Source organism: Hemiscyllium ocellatum, chromosome 19 (assembly GCF_020745735.1).
Source record: "Hemiscyllium ocellatum isolate sHemOce1 chromosome 19, sHemOce1.pat.X.cur, whole genome shotgun sequence".
In the NCBI taxonomy this organism is placed as follows: domain Eukaryota; kingdom Metazoa; phylum Chordata; class Chondrichthyes; order Orectolobiformes; family Hemiscylliidae; genus Hemiscyllium; species Hemiscyllium ocellatum.
In genome coordinates, this window is record NC_083419.1 from 66,651,606 (window position 1) to 66,673,883 (window position 22,278).

The 22,278-nt window shown below is 41.4% G+C and overlaps 1 protein-coding gene across 1 annotated transcript in view; it reads left to right on the plus strand.

Annotated features, from left to right (window-relative positions):
• The window catches only part of creb3l2 (cAMP responsive element binding protein 3-like 2), a 94,259-nt gene that overhangs the window by 64,977 nt on the left and 7,004 nt on the right, over positions 1-22,278 (plus strand). Inside the window, exons 5-11 of the mRNA XM_060840014.1 lie at positions 28-212; positions 629-778; positions 3,791-3,849; positions 4,527-4,595; positions 10,966-11,065; positions 14,293-14,419; positions 20,891-21,158. Of these exons, the coding sequence (XP_060695997.1) occupies positions 28-212; positions 629-778; positions 3,791-3,849; positions 4,527-4,595; positions 10,966-11,065; positions 14,293-14,419; positions 20,891-21,158 (958 nt within the window). The remainder of the gene's footprint in view (positions 1-27; positions 213-628; positions 779-3,790; positions 3,850-4,526; positions 4,596-10,965; positions 11,066-14,292; positions 14,420-20,890; positions 21,159-22,278) is intronic.

Genomic DNA, 22,278 nt, shown 5'->3' on the forward strand with positions numbered 1-22,278 from the left:
CTGTGATTTTTTTTTTTCCCTTTGCAGCAGAAACCGAGATTCTCCAGTTGCCACCAACGCCACCGAGCAGCCATGGCAGTGATTGTGAGGGTGGACAAAGCCCAACACGTTCTGTCCAATCACCGGATCCTGTCCAACCACAGCCCACGGCAAAATGCATAGCTCGTGCACCATCCGCTCTGTCCAGCTCTCCTCTTCTCACTGCACCACATGTAAGATACGCACTAAGTAATACACACACCCACATCCCTATCGTTTTTGCCACTGTGAGAAGAAAGCTAGGTGCTGTCAGTCTTACCTGTAACTTGAATATAAAACTGAATCATGGATAACTTTTGAAATGAGTCAGCCTCAAGCCTACCCCGCTTTAATACCAGAAATTCTCATGTTTGTTTTTAAATGAAGCTGTAAAGAGTTGGAATGTTTTTTTTTCTGTCTTCACAAGATGACTATGATCCATTTCTGGCCTGGTCCTTTGCTTTCAGCCTCACCTTCACGCCTCAGAATCTAATTTTACGTGTGTTCAAATATGAAATAACTCAATCATGTGATTCCTGATATTCCACAAGAATAATTGGGATTGAGTGAAAGCCCTTAAATGAGATAACTGAACTGTTCTCCAATGCAGAAGCTACAAGGCTCGTCAGGACCTCTCATACTGACAGAGGAAGAGAAACGGACTCTGATTGCTGAAGGGTACCCGGTCCCTGTCAAACTACCACTGACAAAGGCAGAAGAGAAGGCACTCAAGAAGATACGCAGAAAAATTAAGAACAAGGTAACAGGAGATAAATGTCTTTTGCTGAAAAGAAGATGCATTATGTCAAAGTTTTTGCATCTTGCACTTAAGAAATACTGCAAGAAATGTCTTGTAAATTGCAAGTAAAATGCTATATAAGAAGAGATTAATCAGAATCCCCCTGCCTGGTTTAAAATCGAAAAAGCTGAGCAGTTCACTGTTAATCATCCTTCATTGGCGCACATAACAGCATCTTTAGCAGAGTCCACTTGCCAAACTATCAGCACTCTCCCCTCAAGCTGGATAAATGTTTTCTCTTTGCTTTAGTATTCATTATGAATTGTCCTAATGGGTGCAAGACAAAAGATTTCAATAAACTGTTTCTTTATTTCAACTGTACTCAATTTCTGTACTAACAAACACCTATTCAAAAATAAACATTTTGAAATACTGCTTGTGTTCTCATGGCCCCATGTAGTGTTTTGCTGAAAATGCAAGAGCATGTGTTTTGCAAGCGGAAAACATCTAATTACAATTATCTCTCTAGGTGACCGAGTATCACCTAGAAATGTGTTGAACATGACACAGTACTAAAATGTTGCTGAAATCCATGTGTCTTAACCAGAATGGATCAATAACTGCAATTGGTGAAGAATTTAAAAGCTGAAAATGCAGCCCATGGAAGTTAACTTAAAAATGTGTTTGGATCAAGGAATTAGTTGCTGGTTTCTGAACATAAAAGCTCATACCTAAATTTTTAGCTTGTGCTTAACATGGTACATATAAGTGAGTATGAGAGTCATACAGATGTACAGCACGGAAACAGACCCTTCAGTCCAACTCGTCCATGCCGACCAGATATCCCAACCCAATCTAGTCCCACCTGCCAGCACCCGGCCCATATCCCTCCAAACCCTTCCTATTCATATACCCATCCAGATGCCTCTTAAATGTTGCAATTGTACCAGCCTCCTCCACTTCCTCTGGCAGCTCATTCCATACACATACAACCCTCTGTTGAAAAGGTTGGCCCATAGATCTCCTTTATATCTTTCCCCTCTCATCCTAAGCCCTCTAGTTCTGGGCTCCTCGACCCCAGGGAAAAGACTTTGCCTATTTACCCTATCCATGTCCCTCATAATTTTGTAAACCTCTATAAGGTTACCCCTCGGCCTCCGACGCTCCAGGGAAAATCAACCTCTGTCTATTATGCCTCCCCCTATAGCTCAAATCCTCCAATCCTGGCAACATCCTTGTGGGCAGCACGGCAGCACAGTGGGCGGCACGGTGGCACAGTGGTTAGCACTGCTGCCTCACAGCGCCAGAGACCTGGGTTCAATTCCCGTCTTAGGCGACTGTCTATGTGGAGTTTGCACATTCTCCCCGTGTCTGCGTTTGTTTTCTCCGGGTGCTCCAGTTTCCTCCCACAATCCAAAAATGAGCAGGTTAGGTGAATTAGCCATGCTAAACTGCCTGTAGTGTTAGGTAAAGGGATAAATGTAAGGGAATGGGACTGGGACTGGGTGGGTTGCACTTCAGCAGGTCGGTGTGGACCTGTCGGGCCGAAGGGCCTGTTTCCACCCTAAATAAGTAAGTAAGTTAAAAAACGTAATCTAAATCTTCTCTGAACCCTTTCAAGTTTCACAACATCTTTCTGATAGGAAGAAGACCAGAATTGCATGCAATATTCCAACAGTGGCCTAACCAATGTCCTGTACAGCTGCAACATGACCTCCCAACTCCTGCACTCAATACTCTGACCAGTAAAGGAAAGCATACCAAACACCACCTTCACTATCCTATCTACCTGCGACTCCACTTTCAAGGAGCTATGAACCTGCACTCCAAGGTCTCTTTGTTCAGCAACACTCCCTGGGACCTGACCATTAAGCGGATAAGTCTTGCTAAGATTTGCTTTCCCAAAATGCAGCACCTCGCATTTATCTGAATTAAACTCCATCTGCCACTTCTCAGCCGATTGGCCCATCTGATCAAGATCCCATTGTAATCTGAGGTAACCTTCTTTGCTGTCCACTACACCTCCAATTTTGGTGTCATCTGCAAACTTACTAACTGTACCTCTTATGCTCACATTGAAACCATTTATAAAAATGACAAAAGGTAGTGGACCCAGCACCAATCCTTGTGGCACTCCACTGGTCACAGGCCTCCAGTCTGAATTACAACTCTCCACCACTACCCTCTGTCTTCTACCTTTGAGCCAGTTCTGTATCCAAATGGCTAGTTCTCCCTGTATTCCATGAGATCTAACCTTGCTAACCAGTCTCCCATCGGGAACCTTGTCGAATGCTTTACTGAAATCCATACAGATCTCATCTACCCATCTGCCCTCATCAATTCTCTTTGTTACTCTTTCAAAAAGCTCAATCAAGTTTGTGAGACATGATTTCGTATGCACAAAGCCATGTTGACTATCCCTAATCAGTTCTTGCTTTTCCAAATAATGTATATCCTGTCCCTCAGGATTCCCTTCAACAACTTGCCCACCACCGAGGTCAGGCTCACTGGTCTATAGTTCCCTGGCTTGTCCTTACCGCCCTTCTTAAACAGTGGCACCACATTAGACAACCTCCAGTCTTCCGGCACATCGCCTGTGACTAACAATGATACAAATATCTCAGTAAGAGGCCCAGCTATCACTTCTCTAACTTCCCACAAAGTTCTAGGGTATACCTGATCAGGTCCTGGGGATTTATCCACTTTTATGCGTTTGAAGACATCTAGCACTTCCTCCCCTGTAATATGGACATTTTGCAAGATGTCACCATCTATTTCCTTACAATCTATATCTTCCATATCCTTTTCCATAGTAAATACTGATGCAAAATATTCATTTAGTATCTCTCCCATTTTCTGCAGTTCCCCACAAAGGCAGCCTTGCTGATCTTTGAGGGGCCTTATTCCCTCCCTAGTTACCCTTTTGTCCTTAATGTATTTGTAAAATGATTATAAATCATGAATGTCTATTATCAGTTCTCATGATCATATTTTCTCAGATCGCAAACCAGCTGTGATAATTTTGTTTTGTAGATCTCTGCCCAAGAAAGCAGGCGAAAGAAAAAAGAATACATGGACACGCTGGAAAAGAAGTAAGCCTGTAATTATGCAAAGTCCATGGTATTGCTGGTAACGTTGCTGCTAATGAACTCTTCTATAGTTTTGTATTGAATAATTTTTCAACTCGACTCAGCTACATGTAAATTGCCTGTACATTTTTCTAAATATCAAAGAAAGTGGTTTATTGGCCAGTTTGGATGTCACAATGATGAAGAGGATTCTATCTGTCACCTGTGTTGAGGTGGCATTGTAAATGATTATCCATGATAGTGAGATTGATTAATAAGTGGGTTTAAAGATGGTGCCACTTCTCACTGAACTAATTGTGTACACATTTCATCTTCCCATTTTAACTGAATTGCCTGGCTAAGCATGGTAGCTGTAAGGAGGCACAAAGCCAAGGCAATGTAGAATTGGAAGGTTGCTTGGAGTAGAACTGAAACTATTCCAAGAGCAATATTGGTTAGTTGTCTGGGAAGAAGAACAATTCATTTGAGAAAGATAAATTGTGAAGTACGTCAATCCCTCTTTAACAGCAGATTTGACGGACTGCATCCATTTTCTCTTGAAATACTCAACTGATAAATTATTATCTACCCATTTCCCCCCTCAATAGCAGGCTAAGTTCAATAAAACAGTTGATCCCTTTCCTAAATATTAACATTGATAACATTATTGTTTTTTGATATCCCATCTTTCTCCTTCCCAGGGTAGAATCTTGTTCAAATGAAAATAGCGAACTCCGTAGAAAGGTGGAAAATTTGGAAAAAGCAAACAGGTGAGAATGCCTCCGTGTATTTAAACATTACTATAAAAGGACACAGTCAAAGATTCTCATCAGGACTCGAATGCAAGAAGCCAAACTTTGAAGGAGAACACCAATTTATACAACATGAAAAGTGGGTATTGATCAGTTGGTTGGGCCAGTGTAGTTGATTAACTCTCAGACCTAATAAGTGAGTTAAAATCAACAGTTAAAGGCAGTTGCTACATCTCCATGCCAGCCATGATTTAACGAACCAAGCCTATGTATAAATTGGTGTTCCATTACAAAGGCTTCCGTCCCAGTCCTGATGACTGTAAGATGAAAGGTTTCAACTTTGAGTCCCCTTTTTAACAGTTTTTAAGTTATGCAGTACCAAGCAATTACTTCTATGTATTTGTGTGTTGCTTGACATCTGTTTGCTCCCTTATTGCAGTCCAACTATAGTATGAACCAGTGCTGGATGACATCTCTAAACATAGTCCTAGTATAAGCTGTTTGTGTTTTGTTGGAGCAGCACTCATCTCGGCAGGTGACAAACCTTGTAAATTGTGAACAGAATTCCCAGCCTCTGAACTGCCTCTTGCAGCCACAGTAGTTATATGTTTTTATTAATTCATTAATGTAGTTGTCATTGGCTGAGCCATCAGTTATTACCCATCCCTAGTTGCCCTAAGGTGATGGTGATCTACTTCCTTGAACTGCTGCAATCCATGAGTTGTAGGTAGATCCACAATGCAATTAGGGAGGGAGTTCCAGGATTTGACCCAGCAACACCAAAGGAATGGTGACATATTTCCATAATATGGAGATTCTGCTGTTGGACTGGGATGGACAAAGTCAGAAGTCACATGACACCAGGTTATAGTTCAACAGGTTTATTTAAAACCACAAGCTTTTGAAGCGCTGTTCCTTCAGCAACGCTCTGAAAGCTTGTGATTTTAAATAAATCAATTAGACTATAACCTGGTGACTTCTGATATATTAACAATTCAGAATGGTGAGTGGCTTGGAGGAGAACTTGCAGATGGTGGTGTTCCCATTATATCTTTGCCCTTATCCTTCTAAAGGAAAGTAATCATTAGTTTGGAAGGTGCTGTGTGAGGAGCCCTGTTGAATTTCTGCTGTGCATGTTTGTAGATGGTACATATTGCTGCTACTTCGCTTTCGTTTGATTTGATTTATTATTGTCACATGCATCTAAATACAGTGACTTGTTTTGCATGCAGTACAGGCAGATCATAGCATACAAATGTCATTCATTGGGTGATTGAACACAGCGAAGATAGCAAAGAAGGTATGCAAAAAACAAGATCAACATTAGATTTAAAATTTGAAAGGTCTGTTCAGAAGTCAAACAATAGCTAATGGTATGGAGAGAGTGAATTGCACCACATCCACAAATACTCAAGAGGGCTGCTTGTTTTCCTGGTTGGTGTCAAATTTCTTTCATGTTATTGGAGCTGCTTCAATCCAGGCCAGTGGGGAGTATGCCATTGCAACATTTAAAAGGCATCTAGATGGTTATACGAATAGGAAGGGTTTAGAGTGATATGGGTCAAGGGCTGGCATGGATATCTGGTCGGCATGGACGAGTTGGACCGAAGGGTCTGTTTCCATGCTGTGCATCTCTCTCTATGACTCTATGACACACTCCTGATTTGTGCCTTGTAGATGGTGGACAGGCTTTGGGGAATCAGGAAGACACATACTGCAGGATTCCTGTATTTATATGGTTATTCTAATTCAGTTTCAGGTGAATGGTAACTCCTAGATGGCTGGCATAGTGATAAAGTGATAGATGTCAGTATTGCAGCTGATTGCACCTCTAAGCCAAGCTAACCCAGTTAGTTTTAGAGCACAAGTCTTCAGCACTATAATCTGGATGTTATTGGGCTCAGGGCCTTTGCTGTGTCCATACCTTTAGCTGTTTCTTAATATCATGTGAATTGAATCCCATTAACACAAAAACAGAAATTGCTGGTGAAACTCCGGTCTGGCAGCATCTGAGGGTGGGGTAGGATGGCAGGCAGGCAGGGTTAACATTTCAAGTCCAGTGACTCTTCATCAGAAGATAGCGCTCGGATGAAGAGTCACCAAATTCGAAATGTTAACTCTGCTTTCTCCCCACAGATGCTGCCAGACCTGATGAGTATTTCCAGCAATTTTTGTCTTCGTTTCAGATCTCAAGCATCCGCGGTTCTTTGTTTTATTTTACATTTTAAATTGACATCTGTGATGCTGAGATGAATTTAGATTACTGACTTGGCAGTTCTGCCAGAGGATTCTTACAAACACTTCAGCTTTGTCCTTTGCACTGGTATGGTGGGAATGTTGTGGAGCCACCTTCACTCATTTAGTTATTTATTTGTCCCCCACCCCCACTCCATCGATCTTGTGTCTTGTTTAGCTCTGACCTTATTGAGGCTTATAATATCATGAGGGGTATGGATTGGGTGAATAGCCATGGTCTCCTTCGCAGAGTAGCAGAGTCCAAAACTATACGGCTTAGGTTTCAGGTGAGACAAGAAAGATTGAAAACTGACCTAAAAGGCAAGTTTTTCTTTTACAGAGGGTGGTGCATGTGTGGAATGAGCTGCCAGAGGAAGTGGTGGAGAGGGTACAATTGTAACATTTAAAAGGCATCTGGATAGGTACATGACAAGGAAGGGATCAGAGGGACATGGGCCAAATGCTGGCAAATGGGACGAAATTAATTTAGGATATCTGGTCAGTGCAGACGAGATGGACCAATCGGTCTGTTTTTGTGCTGTATAACTGTGACTCTACGCTTATCATTCGATGATGTAGCCTCATCAGGTTGGCACCTCCATTTTTGAAGTATCTACAATGACTCAAGGTTGGTCCCTCAGCTTGTGATGGTGGTAGTAGCTTTTTATTTGTCATTTCTACCATATACAACAGATACAGTAAAAACCAGACTGTTCCTCCAGACCGAGGGTGCTATATGGACAGCACCGACTACACACTCTTACACGGCATAAAGTGCATGAGGAGTGCAAAACATGCAAGTTTCAGTGTAATAGAAGAATGATAAACAATAGACATTTTCCTAGCAGCAATTCGAAGTCATGCAAAGAATTTCAGATGGGAAAGAGTCCGATCATACTGTGCTAAGGAGCCTGATGGCTTGGGAGAAGAAACTGTTGCACAGAGTGAGGGATATCCAGCTTACATGTTGTGGTGGAACACTATTCTTGTGCTGTTGACTATCCTTGGTGACTCATTGATACCAGTTTTAAATGCTATTTCTGATCTGAATTAATCCCATTTAACATCGTGGTAATTACCACATGTTTGTTCCCTATTTTTATGTTATAATCTGGACAAGTAGCATTTTTGTTTTTAAAGCAGACCAAGTGTGAGATCCAGAAAACTTATTAAGCTAACAATAAAGCCACAAGATCCTCTGGGTTTAAGCAACTGCAATAACATTTACTGTACAACATTAAATCAGTAATACAATCTACAGTACGTGCATAACTTGTTTCTATCACTCAAAATTAACAGTAGTCAATATGGTTGATTGACTGTGACCACATACCCCTCAAAGCCCCACATCAAACAGAAAAAAGGATCAAGAAAGATATTGCAGATTACTCACCAATCTCTCCCCCACCCCCAAAAGAAAACATTCATGATGTGCTGGGTCATTCGCAAGGGATCCCAATTCTTCACTTCTGCCAATCCAGCATTGAAACACCCTTACGGTCTGCTCCAGCTCTGATTGAGTCACATCTCCCCTAGACTCTGAAATCATTCTCCCTGTCAGGCACAACTCCAGCATTTCATGAACAGCCAGTTACACTAAGCCAGTACCTCTCTTGTGGTTTTTCCATGCTCTAATCTTGCACAGTTACGTCCAGGAAACGTTGCTTGAGGGCTTTTACAATCGCAACTCTTGCTATACTAAATAATGCACGTGGCTTGCCATGAGCTCTTGGGGGTCACTGACTCTTTGCTACATAGTTTTTCAGCTTCTGCAGGTTTTCCCTCATTCCTCGCTCTACAAAACCCATGCAGCTGAATTGCCTTCTCAGCAACCCAGCTAAAAGCATTGCTCCTAATGTGTCTAATCTGTCCACCCCTCACCACTCACTGCTTGTAACTCATAAACTCCTCTTCAGCAGCCCCCAAATATCCTGAATGACCAACAGAAAACCTTGCAACAACTCGCTTCCCTAATGATGGGCAAAATTCAGTGTGTCATAGAATCCCTAGAGTGTGGAAATAGGCCATTGGCCCAACAAGTCCACACCGACCCTCTGAAGAATAACCTACCCAGACCCATTCCCTTATCCTATTACTCTGCATTTCCTATGATTAATACACTAACCTATACACCCCTGAACACTATGGGCAATTTAGCATGGCCAATTCACCTAACCAGTACAACTTTGGACTGCGGGAAGAAATCCATGCAGAAACAGGGAGAATGTGCAAATTCCACATAAACAGTTGCCTGAGGCTGGAATTGAACCCAGGTCCCTGGCACTGTGAGGCAACAGCACTAACCACTGGGCCATTATGGCACACAAAGTATCCTTCATATGAAGAGGAGACTGTGTCCACAGACTGATTTGGCCCATGCTACTAATATTGTCAAGGATCAGTGCATCGACAGCAGGTAGATTGGTGAGGACAAGGTCCTTTTTGTTAGTTCTCTCACTTCTTGGCAGATTTGACTTCACTGTGGTAAATAATGGTATTATCCATCCATTCATAATGATCCATAATGTACAGTGGGTGGGAACTTTTTTTAAAAAATCATTCATGGGATGTAGACATCATTGGCTAGGCCAGCATTTATTGCCTATTCCTAATAGGCCAGAGGGGAGTTAAGAGTCAGCTACATTGCTGTGGGTCTGGAGTTGCAAGTCAGCCAGACCAGGTAAGGATGGCAGGTCAGCATGGACGGGTTGGACTGAAGGGTCTATTTCCATGCTGTACATCTCTATGACTCTATGACATGAGTGAACATATTTGCGACAATTGACAATGGTTTCATGGACATAATTAGACTCTTAATTCCGCAGTTTTTTTAGCTCAAATTTCACCATCTGCAGTGTTGGGATTCAAATCAGGTCACCAGGATGCTACCTGGGTCTCAGTATTATCGCTAGATTATTAATTAATTTAGTGCCTCCCCATAGTTTGTTTGATAAATAATCTACCTGTCAAAATATTCGTCCATTCTTCTAATACATGCTGAGATCTATTTCTGGCTTTCAATTTTGGATCATTGCCATTGGAGAGTCCTAATGCACTTGTGTTTCTTGACTTGGTATCTAGATAATAGGCAATGTTACTTTTGCATATTTGAAGGCAATTTCAACCTGTAAAAAAACACAGTATTTGAACTTCAAAGTCACCAGCAGTTGTCTTTCCTGTGAGTAATAGAATCAATGAAACTTGCAGCATAAAAGTCTGTTTGAATGACACTGGTACTGCAGTGATGGTGACCCCCATCTCCAGGCAAGATTCAAGTCCATTTGGTACTGAGGAGTATCATAACATGTCAGAGCAAGTTGATTCAGAAAAACTTTAAAAGGCTATTTCCCACTGCAACTCCCAGGTCATTTCCTCTGCCCTGAAGCTCTTACTTGTCCTACCTGCCTATCTTCTTTTCCACCTATCCACTCCACCCTCCTCCCTGAGCTATCACCTTCATCCCCTCCCCCACTCACCTATTGTACTCTATGCTACTTTCTCCCCACCTCCACCCGCCTCTCATTTATCTCTCCACCCTTCAGGCACTCTGCCTGTATTCCTGATGAAGGGCTTTTGCCCGAAACGTCAATTTTCCTGCTCCTCAGATGCTGGCTGAACTGCTGTGCTTTTCCAGCACCACTAATCCAGAATCTGATTTCCAGCATCTGCAGTCATTGTTTTTACCCAATCCATTTAAAAAGAGTTTTTTTTTTACTCTATATGCTTTGTCTCTCCCATAAGCCGGCAAATAAATCTCCCCTTAAATTCCCTCAATTTGCCCTTCTCTGAGAGCAATCCTAGCCTTCTAGTCTGTCCACATAACTGAAATCCCTCATCCGCTATATAAATTCAATCCTTTTTTCTTAAAACTTGCGCATTCTTAATCTGACACAGTTGCTCTTATCCTATAGTATCGTCATCTGCCAGCTTTTAACAATAAAACGGTGTCGATCAGTGTTGTCTAGCATGAAACTGACACAGTTTCCCGAAGAGAGCACTATCTATCTGGTATTGACTTCTCTCATGTGGATGTTTTTCTGTGTTCTCAGAAAATTAACCTTGAAGGCGGAATCTGATTTGGGAAAATATCTATTTAGCCATAAAACCCTTCACTGTCATTGACTAATAGTGTGATAAACATTTTGTTTCTCAGATCCTTGCTCCAGCAGCTACAAGGACTCCAGGTCCTAGTGGCAGGAAAGGTGCCCAGACCTTGCAAGATGGCCAGCACACAAACCAGCACATGCTTAATGGTAAAAGCAAGCATTACTCTGCTATTAATATATTGAAATGAAACAAAATGTTGGAAATTCTTCTTGGTTCTGACCCTCCACAGGAGAGCAAGCCTCGGTCACCAGAGGGAATGCACCTTTTTAAGAGATTTCAAGCATTAAAATGTCAGCAACGCCTTCTGTCTCTGTTTAAAATAAATGTGAGACCTGAGAATTACTGGAATTCTTTTGATCCCACCTGCTGGCTGAGAATCTGATCTTTTCTGTGTGGGATTTCTGCAAATGATCTCCCTTTCATTTTATGTTTAAAATGGGAAACAAGATGTTATCTAGTTCTCTGCCAATTGATAAGTGTCAGGGAGCTTTCTCTGTCCTTGATGCGCAGTGCTGGCATCTGTCCTGGCTGTTTCAGAAGCACGAAATGGCTACCCATGCCATTTAACATTTTCTGCACTTAATGTTTGTGGAGTCATTCCCTAAAGTAAGAATCCACGCTGAAACAACATTTTATCACTCAAGATAGTTCTAAGGGTTCAGTATTTAATTTTGCATCCTCCTATATTGCAGTGCTATTTTCTGTAATATTAGAAATCTGACTCTTCCAGCTCTTTAAGTCAGCACAGTCTTGAGTAGGAGACCCTTTGCTGAGCATTCTTCGCACAAGATTATTTTGACTTCTTTCAGGACTACTTGGTCAGTCTTGCTGCACTTTTTAACAACTTTGTCTTTACAGTGGCTCTTTTATATTTGCGAATACAAGCTTGAGATATCTGGTCAGTTTTGGTGAATAATTTGAAAATTAAATGAACTTGAATGATTGCCAGTAAAGACAGCAATGTGGTACTCTGAATAGATTTTGAGCCATGCTTTGTACAATACATTCTTTCTAACTTTGAACAGTATCTGTGTTAACGTAACTTAATTTATATGCCCATTTTGGATAAGTACAGCTTTCAGAATCGTAGAGTACAGAAGGAAGTGGTGTGTCAAGCTAATGCCAGCTTTTTGAAAGAGCCGCACAATTCCACTATTGCTTTCTGTCCTCAGCAAGTTATTACTTTTCAAGTACAGAGGAACCTTGGTTATCCGAATGAAATGGGCGGGCACTATTTGGTTCCGATAACTAATTATTCGGTTAATTGATTCAATGCCTCTCCTTTGGGGCTCGGAGTTTTAAAGCTTTCTTTCTCCTCGCTCTGCCTGCCTTGCTCCCTCTCTCTGTCTCAGGGTTTGTTTCTGAGCAGAGACACAATTGTGTGTAAGAGAGCTATGCCCCAATCAGTTCAAAGGGATTGACACAGCTAAAGTCTCCTCACCGCTCAGGAGACTTGGCAACAGCATACCACCCCCGTCCACCCACAACCCTATTCAACCCCCCCCCAACCCCGTCCACCCGCAACCCCATCCAACACCATCCTCGACTGCCTGATGCCGTCCAATCCCACCCACCGACCGCGCCCCCAACCCCCATCTAATTCGGCCACCCCACAACCCCATCCCCTCTCCGGGGCAACTAGACTGGACAACAACAGTAAGACTGCTGCTGCTTTTGTGGGCGGGGAGGGGGATAGTGGGGGGTAGGAGATTCCAAATCGCTTGCACATGCGCACGCACGCACGCAGACACACACATACATACATACATATATATATAATATATAGGTTCAGGGTAAATCCTTTGTACTGAATTCCAGGGAAACTGTGGTACGCTTCCATCAATGTTCTCGGCAGCATTTCAGTGAGTTGGGTTCACTTTTAATCACTGTAAACAAAAGACGCAAACAGTGTTGAAACACCTTTTTGATGTAATGTTTCTATCGGGACCTTGAGATCTTCAGATAATCCAATATTCAGATAATCCAGGTTTCTCTGTATTTACAGAGAATTTACTTAACTTCCTCTTGAGATTGAAGGGGCTATTTTTTAAGACGTTGCCCGTGTACCCCTTGGGGTTTAGAAGAATCAGAAGTGATCCAATCTTACAACCCCTGCCACCTAGACACCATAATGCATTGGAACATTGCAACCTGCAGTTTGTCTCCCAAGCTATATACCATCCTGACTGAGGCTGGTTATAATCCTGAAACTCCATTCCCACTAGCAAAGTGTTTACACACCAGATCCTACCATCATATCTAATCGTGTGGAAAACCTGAAGGGCCGTATGGCCTGCTCTGCTCCTAAGTCCTGTTTTAATTTCATTTTGAAAGATCCTACTCAATCTGCTTTTGTCATTCCCTACATTTAGTGTTTTCCAGAACAATTTCCAACATAAAGTTCTCAACTCTTAAGGACAACAATCCCAGTTTCTCAAGCCTTTCCACTTATTTGAAATCCTTCATACCTGGTGCCATTTTAGCAGAATATTGAACATTTCCATCATTGGAGAAAGCAGTCCATGCTCGATTATATCTGAGTTTTTTTTTGTCAATATTTCTAATGAGAACATGCTATGTTAACATGGCCAATCATGCTGTAGGTGTCAGACTAGTAAGCAGTGCTGCACCATGTTAGCTAGGCCCACCCATCATTTTGCTTTTTGCTTATATTTTTAAAATCCTATGCAGTTTTGATAAATAAACCAGACCCCCCCCCCCCCCATGCTTGCCAATAACCTTGTTAATCATCAGCTGTATTTCAGCATTTAATAATGTAATTACAGACTTACCTTAATAAGGGGCAGCATGGTGGCTCAGTGGTTAGCACTGCTGCCTGACAGTGCCAGGGACCCAGACTCGGGTGACTGACTGTGTGAAGTTTGTACATTCTCCCCCTTGTCTGTGTGGGTTTCCTCTGGGTGTTCCAATTTCCTCCCACAGTCCAAAGATGTGCAGGTCAGGTGAATTGCCCATAGTGTTAGGTGCATTAGTCAGAGGGAAATGGGCCTGGGTAGATTACTCTTCAGAGGGTCGGTCTGGACTTGTTGGACTGAAGGGCTTGTTTCCACACTGTAGGGAATCTAATCTAATTTTAAAAAAATTCTTTGAAGCCATTTTTATGCTGAGGTATCTAGCAGGTTGAATCAACCAATATTAACCTCAATGTAAACTCAATTACCAAGAAGTGTTGAATCATGTAGTTTGAGTGACTTTGAGTTAAGAATATATAGAATGCAAAGTACCATATCTAAGACAGCAATTTAAACCTTTTCTAGATTTTTATTAAACATATAAATTCGCTGTTACACGATCAAGAGTAATACATCTTTTCCCTGATTATTCTAATCCTCTCATTTGTTTATTGTTGCAGATTGTGGTGCTGTGTTTTGCCATTGCACTGGGGAGTTTCAGTAACAGATTTGATCCATTCTCCTCTTCAGTGACAAAATCAGTGCTCCCTGTCCAGGATTCGACACAAGAGTCATATGCAGCCACTGGTAAGCTGGAGCCAGCCTCTGACATTTGCGGTTTTATTTTTGGTAGAGTTCAATTTTCTTAATCTCCAAAGTAGAATTTGGTAATGGCCTCTCAGCAGCTTTCCTTTTAAAGGTTAAAGGTTGGTATTTATGAGCTGATTGGTGCTTCTAGTTCCTAGCTGCTACAGACTTGAAACTGATCAGGGATCAGTGCTAACTTGCTCAACTCTCTTAGTTTAAATAAACTATCAGGGAATTGTTTTTTCCCTGGGGTGGGGAAGCCCAGAACTAGAGGGCATAGGTTTAGGGTGAGAGGGGAAAGATATAAAAGAGACCTAAGGGGCAATTTTTCACGCAGAGGGTGGTACGTGTATGGAATGAGCTGCCAGAGGAAGTGGCAAAGGCTGGTACAATTGCAACATTTAAAAGGCATTTGGATGGGAATATGAATAGGAAGGGTTTAGAGGGCTAAGGGCCAGGTGCTGGCAGGTGGGACTAGATTGGGTTGGGATATCTGGTCGGCATGGATGAGTTCGAGCGAAGGGTCTGTTTCTATGCTGTACATCTCTATGACTCTAATACTCACTTAATATGTACCATGTTAAGCACAAGCTAAAAATTTAGGTATGAGCTTTTATATTCAGAAACCAGCAACTAATTCCTTGGTCCAAACACATTTTTAAGTTAACTTCCATGGGCTGCATTCTGACTTAGGTATAGGCTGAGCAGGCCCAACACTTGCTGATCAGACCTCCCTTTCAGAACTTCCTCTGAATTGTTTCTCATTAAATCCTTAAGAAAGGAGACCGAGATGTACCTTCTGCTCCAGATATAATGTAATCCTGCTGCAATTTGTGATTGCACATTTGTTGATATGGTCAGGTGGTGATATAAATAAACAGCATTTAGGGTGAGGACAAGGATGTTGCCAGGACTCAAGGGTCTGAGTTATAGGGAGATGTTGGACAAACTAGAACTTCTTTCTTTAGAGCATAGTAGACTGAGGGGGGAACATTATAGAGGTGTGTAAGAATATGAGAGAGATGGATAGGGTGAATGCACTCAGTCTTTTTCCAGCATTGGGGAATCGAGGATTGGAGGGCATCAGTTTAAGGTGAGAGGGTTAAGAATTAAAAGGAACCTGAGGGGCAACTGTTTTCCACAGATGGTGGTATGCATGTGGAATGAGCTGCCAGCAGAAGTGATTGAGGTAGGTACATGAACAACATTTAAAAGGCATTTGGACAAATATATAGATGGATCGGAAAGGTTTAGAAAAATTTGGGCTAGGTGCTGGGAAATGGGGTTAGAGTGGTTGTACATTTTGGTTAGCTTGGACCAGTTTGGGCCAAAGGGCCTATCTCCATGCTGTAGGACTCTATGACTGAATACACCAGAGAATTACTTAATATAATGTGATAATCCAAAGTAGTGAGGAAACAGTAAATGTACATTTTGAGCTGTTGCATCAACAAAGGTAGAAAAGGGAAAGATTGGAGATAACGCTAGATTTTTGTTTGCTGGAAATTTCCCCAGTGTATAGCTCCATAAACTTTGTTGCACCTCAAGGGCATTTGATTGTATGTTGAAGACAATAAGGTGGTCAAATACTCTGAAGCGTTTTAATGACCTTTGGAATACAGGCAGCTTTTGCCAATGATCTGTATGATTCAATCAGCCAAAATCTGATTCCAATTGTAATGATCCTCATTCTGGTCTCAAATGAGATTTTCTTTCAGTTCTGTGATTAGCTAGCTGGAAGAGAATGCAATAATGCAATGCATTGTAATAGAAATTTGTGCTTGGTCAGTTTGAATGTACTATCAGAAGTAGCAATCCTGCACAATTGCAGATTGGATTCTGCTTTACAGTTGCTGAGGAATTGATGGTATATTTGTGATTGATGTTGAAATCAATATTTCTATAAGCAGAAAATTGTTCTAACTTCTAACTTGTATAATTCTTGTGAAAGTTAATGGTGATCATCAGTTCCTGTATCTGAGTTGCATGCTATAGAACAATACAATGTGGCAGCAGTCCACATAGTGCAACTCACTTCTAACAATATTTGAATCAGATTCAATAACACGGGAATTTAGATGATTAAAAGTGACTTCAGCATCCACCCATTGTAGTAGCTGATGCAAGTTAAATTCACCAAGCAGTTTTACATTAAAGAGTTATCAAGTATATTCATTAAGTGATTGTACTTTGTACTTTGTACAGTGCATTCCTCTGCAACCTTGCACAATAGAAAACAGCACTATGAAAAACCGCTGTGGAAAATCATACTATTGAAGATCACTATAGAAAATTACAATACCCCTTTAGTAGAAAGTTTGCGTTATGAGGATGGTGCCTGGTATGGAGGCCATGTCTTATGAGGAAAGGCTGAGGGACTTGAAGCTGTTTTCGTTAGAGAGAAGATTGTTGACGGGTGACTTAATTGAGATATATAAGATAATTAGAGGGTTAGATCATGTGGACAGAGAGCCATTTTCTTAGGATGGTGATGGCTAGCATGGGGGGACGTAGCTTTAAATTGAGGCGTGATAGACATAGAACAGATGTCAGAGGTAGTTTCTTTATGCACTACCTGCGACAGTAGTAGACTCACCAACTTTAAGGACAGTTAAATGGTCATTAGATAGGCATATGGACAAAAATAGAAAAGTGTAGGTGAGCTGGGCTTCAGATTGGTTCCATGTGTTCGGTGCAACCTCGAGGGCCGAAGGGGCTGGACGGCACTGTAATGTTCTATGTCATCCAAACAGCATCCACAATTCATCAGTCGCGTGTAGCCAATACGCATTGATGAAACACGTTCTAGCAGAATGGCCTGTACTTTATATTTTAATTGTATCTGGTTCTTCATCCTGTCTAAGAAATCCAAGCCTTTCCATGATTATCATTAACACGTTCTTTTATTTCTATCATCTCCCTGAATTGGTTCTACAATCACATCCTCTTCTACTAAATTTACTGTTCTGACAACTGTTGCCCACTAGAGCTGCTATGCCCCAAGGACAAGAACAACATTGTTTCTAAGAACATTTGAGTTATAGAAAGTATTAATTATGTTTTCAGCTTCTTCCTCTTTGTCACCTTCGCCTTACATCCCAGCCCCGTGAATTCTTTGTCATCTGCCACCCTCCATAAACTTCTATCCAGCCTCCTCTATTGCACCAAGCCCCACTCATTGTGCTCATATTTCTGATCCCCCAATGTTTTCAATTTAAAATTCTCCACATCATTTTTGAGCCCCACCAGCCTACAACCCCACAGCTCTGTTTTTCTGACTTTGAACTATGTGCATTCCCAACTTTTTGACTCACTGTTAACTAGCCATATCTTCACCAGCAAGTTTGCACATTCTGGAATTTTCTCCTAAACTCCAATGGATCTCCACCTCTCTTGCTACCTTTAAGGTTCTCCTTTACAATCTGCCTGGAAACAGACCCTTTGGACCAAATAGTGCATGCCAAGCATAATCCCAAACTAAACTAATCCCACTTGCTGGCACTTGGCCTATATCCCTCCAGACATTTCTTATTTATATACTTACCTAAATGTTTTTAAATGTTGTAACTGTACCCACATCCACCATTTCCTCTGGAAGTTCATTCCACACACGAACTGCTTGTCTTCTTTAAACCTTTCTTCACTCACCTTAAAAATATGCCCCCAGCCATTCAGCTTATCTGTATCCCTCATGATTTTATAAACCTCTAAAGTCACCCCTCAACCCCCTAATCTCCAGTGAAGAAAGTACCAGCCTACTCGGTCTCTCCTTATAACCCAAACCCTCCGTTCCTGGCAACATCCTCGTAAGTCTCTTCTGAACTCTCTCCAGCTTAATAATATCCTTCCTGTAACAGGGAGACCAGAACTGGACACAGAAGAGGCCTCGCTAACGTCCTGTACAACCTCCACACAACGTCCCAACTCCTTTCCTCAGAGATCTGAGCAATGAAGGCAAGTGTGCTAAACACTGCCTTAACCACCCTATCTATATGTGATGTTAACTTCAAAGAATTATGTACCCGAGTTCCTAGGTTTCTGTTCTATCCAGTGCTTAACATTTAATTGGAGAAGTCTGCCTTTGTTTGTTTTATCAAAATGCAATATCTTTCATTTACTCAGATTAAACTCCACCTGCCACTCTTCAGCCTGTTGATCCAACTGAATTGTAAACTTTGATATGTGTCTTCACTGTACACTATATCACCAATTTGATGTCATCCACAAACTTACTAACCATGTCTTCTATATTCTCCTCTAAATCAACAAAACTGGACCCAGCACTGATCCCTGTGAATGAATTTGGTTCAATCTGTTTTTGCCTTGTATTGCAGAAATTGCATAATGTCCCTACCACATGAAGGAACACTCCAACATCATGACCCTGAGGAAGTCCTGACATGCCCAAGTCCACAGTACATATGCAGGAAGTTTAAACCATGGAGACATGTGCCATATACTCGATATTTAACCCAGCTTTTAACGCAGATTTATTTGGAGTTAATTCATAGCATGTATAAAACCCGCTGAACAGTGTAACTCCTAAGTCAGCTAGAATGTTAAAGCACTGCAGCTCTTGGTAATGGGGGTGGGAAGGTTGAGCATTTTTGAGAGGTGTGAATACCTTGGGGATAGAGGAAGGTAGGTGAATTCCATTGGTGAATGAAGAAAGACTGTCGCTGCTGTCATGGGGGAGTGAATGTTATTAGGGGGTAAGAGGAGATTAAATGTATTTGGAGAGTGAAAGGGATGAATTCTGTCAGGTTGAAAGGAAGGGGGTCAGACCTGGGGTTTGGGGGCGGTTGTGGTGGTGAGTGCTGTTGGTGGAGGGGAGGGGGAGGAGGAGTGAGGTTGAGGCGGGGAGTGAGTTGAGGGGGTTGTGGAGGTGAGTGCTGTTGGTGGGGGGAGTAGAAGTGAGGTTGGGGGTTCGTAGTGACGAGTGCAGTTGGTGGGGGCCGGGGGATGAGGAGGTTGTGGAGGTGTGTGCTGTTGGTGGAGGTGAGGAATGAGGTTAAAGGTGCTGAATCTAACCAGGGTGAGGGAAAGGTAGTGGAGTTTGATGCAATCAGTGAGTGGAGGTTGTGCAGTGCTGCGGTTGTCAGCTCTATTTATTAATATTAATATTCAAATAAATACTGCAGTGGAAGACGACGACCATGCATGTCTTCAGTTTAAGACATGACAAAGAGGCATGGCTGCACTGGAATCAATCTCTCTACTTGACTACAGTCTGTGTTTGTTTCTTCATCGCTGCTGGGGTCAGCACTGGAAGGTGGAAAGGATAAAATATCAGTGGGAAGATTCTATCGCAAAGTTAGACATATCCTCTGCGATACTGACCACACAATCTGGGCTGATGTTTCCATTGTCCATTTTATACTGAACATAATTTCCTCCTTTTTATAGTTCCTTGACATTAATATTAAACAGTATTTATTTGTCTGTATCTTAATTCTAATCTTGACACAAGTACCAAATCTGATTTCCATAACAAAGAGAATTTGCATTTCTAGATTAACATTTTCTTGTTCTGAACCAACACGTATTTATCGTCGGGTGTTAGCATGCAAATATTTTCTTCCTTTACCAGTTCCACCTGCGACAAAAATTCTAGTTAAGAAAAATAACTTCCTCCTTTGAACATCGTTTTGTTCATCATTTATTTCAAGGCAGTTATTTTTATTCTTGAAGGAGAATGAGGGAAAAATTGAGAAAAGAGAGCAAGCAAATCAACAAACACCTGATACACCATCATCTTTGCATCTTTCATTTCAGACATACTTGTATTATGGCCATGTCCAGCATGTATCAGTACATACATCTTAACAATGTCTCAGGCATTGCTGTGTCAATGGTGTTTACAAGTAATTGTCTAGTAAGTCTTCATCATCTAATCAATGAGCAGTAAATTTGTGATTCACTTGGGCTTTTTTTTTTGAATTGGCAATTTATCTTTGTCAGAGCTGAGATTTTTATCTCAGCAGAAGGTCACAGTTTACAAGAAAACACCATCATCACAGAGTATTGTTTTTTTTCAGTGTATAGGACTCCCTGCAAATAATGGATGAATCCCAGGGGTGACCTGCAAATATTAACAAGCTTCTGTTTCTCAACATCCAATAGTTCATGTCAACTACTAAAAGAAAAATTTTTTTTTCACAAATCAGGAATGGTTTTGATGTGCAAAAGCGTGTATAGTAAACCTACATGCAGCAAAAATCTAGATGTTGCAATTTGGAATGTCACTTAGCATGCTTGAGCCCACATAAACTGAAATCTGATTGTTTTACTGTCTCCTGTGTGAAAACCTTTGATTTCTTGTTTGCTGTACTCCACATCTGGAATTTTACTAGTGTGTAGAAAGCTGTCCTATTTGACAATCTGAGTTATTTGATAAGAAAATGTGTTGGCAGGCTTAGTGGTGAAGGACATATTTGTAGCTTTAAATTGTCACCATTTTTCTTCCCACAGTTCGTTCAAGGCATTTATTATTTTATGAAGAACATCCAGGTTTCGAGGACGAAATCAGTTCTGTCATGTCAACAGATGCCTGGGAAAAATTAGCAGAGTCTGTTCGGGAGCGAGCACGACTGGCACAGTTTCTCACTGCCAGGGGTTCAGCACAGAAGCAGCAAGTACAGGAAGCAGTCACACACTCAGAGGAGCCAGCAGAGGAATATATAATATCAAATGAAACAAGAACAGAGAATTCAGTCCTGATAGAGCTCCAGTCACAACGGTATGACTTGTGTTCCTGATTTTACTTTTTTTAAATCATCCAATTCCTTTCAATATAATAAATGTTGGGAGAGGAGGAGTAAAGAAATCAGTCATGTATTTTTTTAAATGAAAGGTTTATTATGCAAGGCAGTGAAACCTGAAGCACTGATGGGTAGGTCTGACACCTACAGAAATAGCAAAAATCTGGAGACATCCATTATGTAATTTGCTGCATGCAGTATTTCACTGTTCTTCCCCTGCTAGTAGTGTATATCTTGACTGGGTAGGAAACTAAAATTATTTATTTGGCAATTTACCACATTTCTCAGGCACCTCCATTTTCTACAAGATGCTTTCCTTGAAGTGGAGTGACTGTCATGTCAGCAAATGTATAGCCATTTTGTATGCAGTAATATCCGAATGCTGCCAAGAGGTGATCTACATGCTAATCTTGTTGCTACTCCAGGTGAAGAGTTTAGATAACTCTCTGCTCTTCAAATAGTCCCATTGGATTTACACTTAAATGAGCAGAACAGTGTAACATTTCATTTGATGGTTGGCACTTCTGAAAATACAATCCTCACTACTGCAGTGGAGTGTGAACCTAAATCATGTGCTCAAGTCCTACAAATGCACTCAAAGCTCTAACTTCCTGATTCTGGCAATGGTGCCTCCTGAAGCAAGCTAATATTCTACTGACTATAGCTGTAAGCTGGTTTTCTCAAATCTGTCCAGTGGAATCCCAACTTGTCAAAGTGTATTATCTGCACTACATGTTCAGTTCTCGTGAATTGAATTGCATTGTGTTGTGCATGCTGCTACTTCCCTATTTCATTGTTCAAAACACTATTTTTGTTTCCCACTTATCTGAAGGAGGCTCAGTTTATTACTTACAATTTGCATTCATACCAGTTTCCTGAACAGCGCAATCCCAGTTCTAGTTGATCCCAGCAGCAGACTGGCACAATGGTGTCACCAAGTTGTTTTTCTATTGTAGTGAATTTTCTGAGCGCTTTCTGCCTGTCCATCTGTTCCCAACTGCACTTCTGTGCTACTTACTCATTGGCAACATGGTAACTATTTATTTATTCCAGTTAAAGTTTTGGGTTTTTTAAAACATGCAAATGTATGTGTTAATT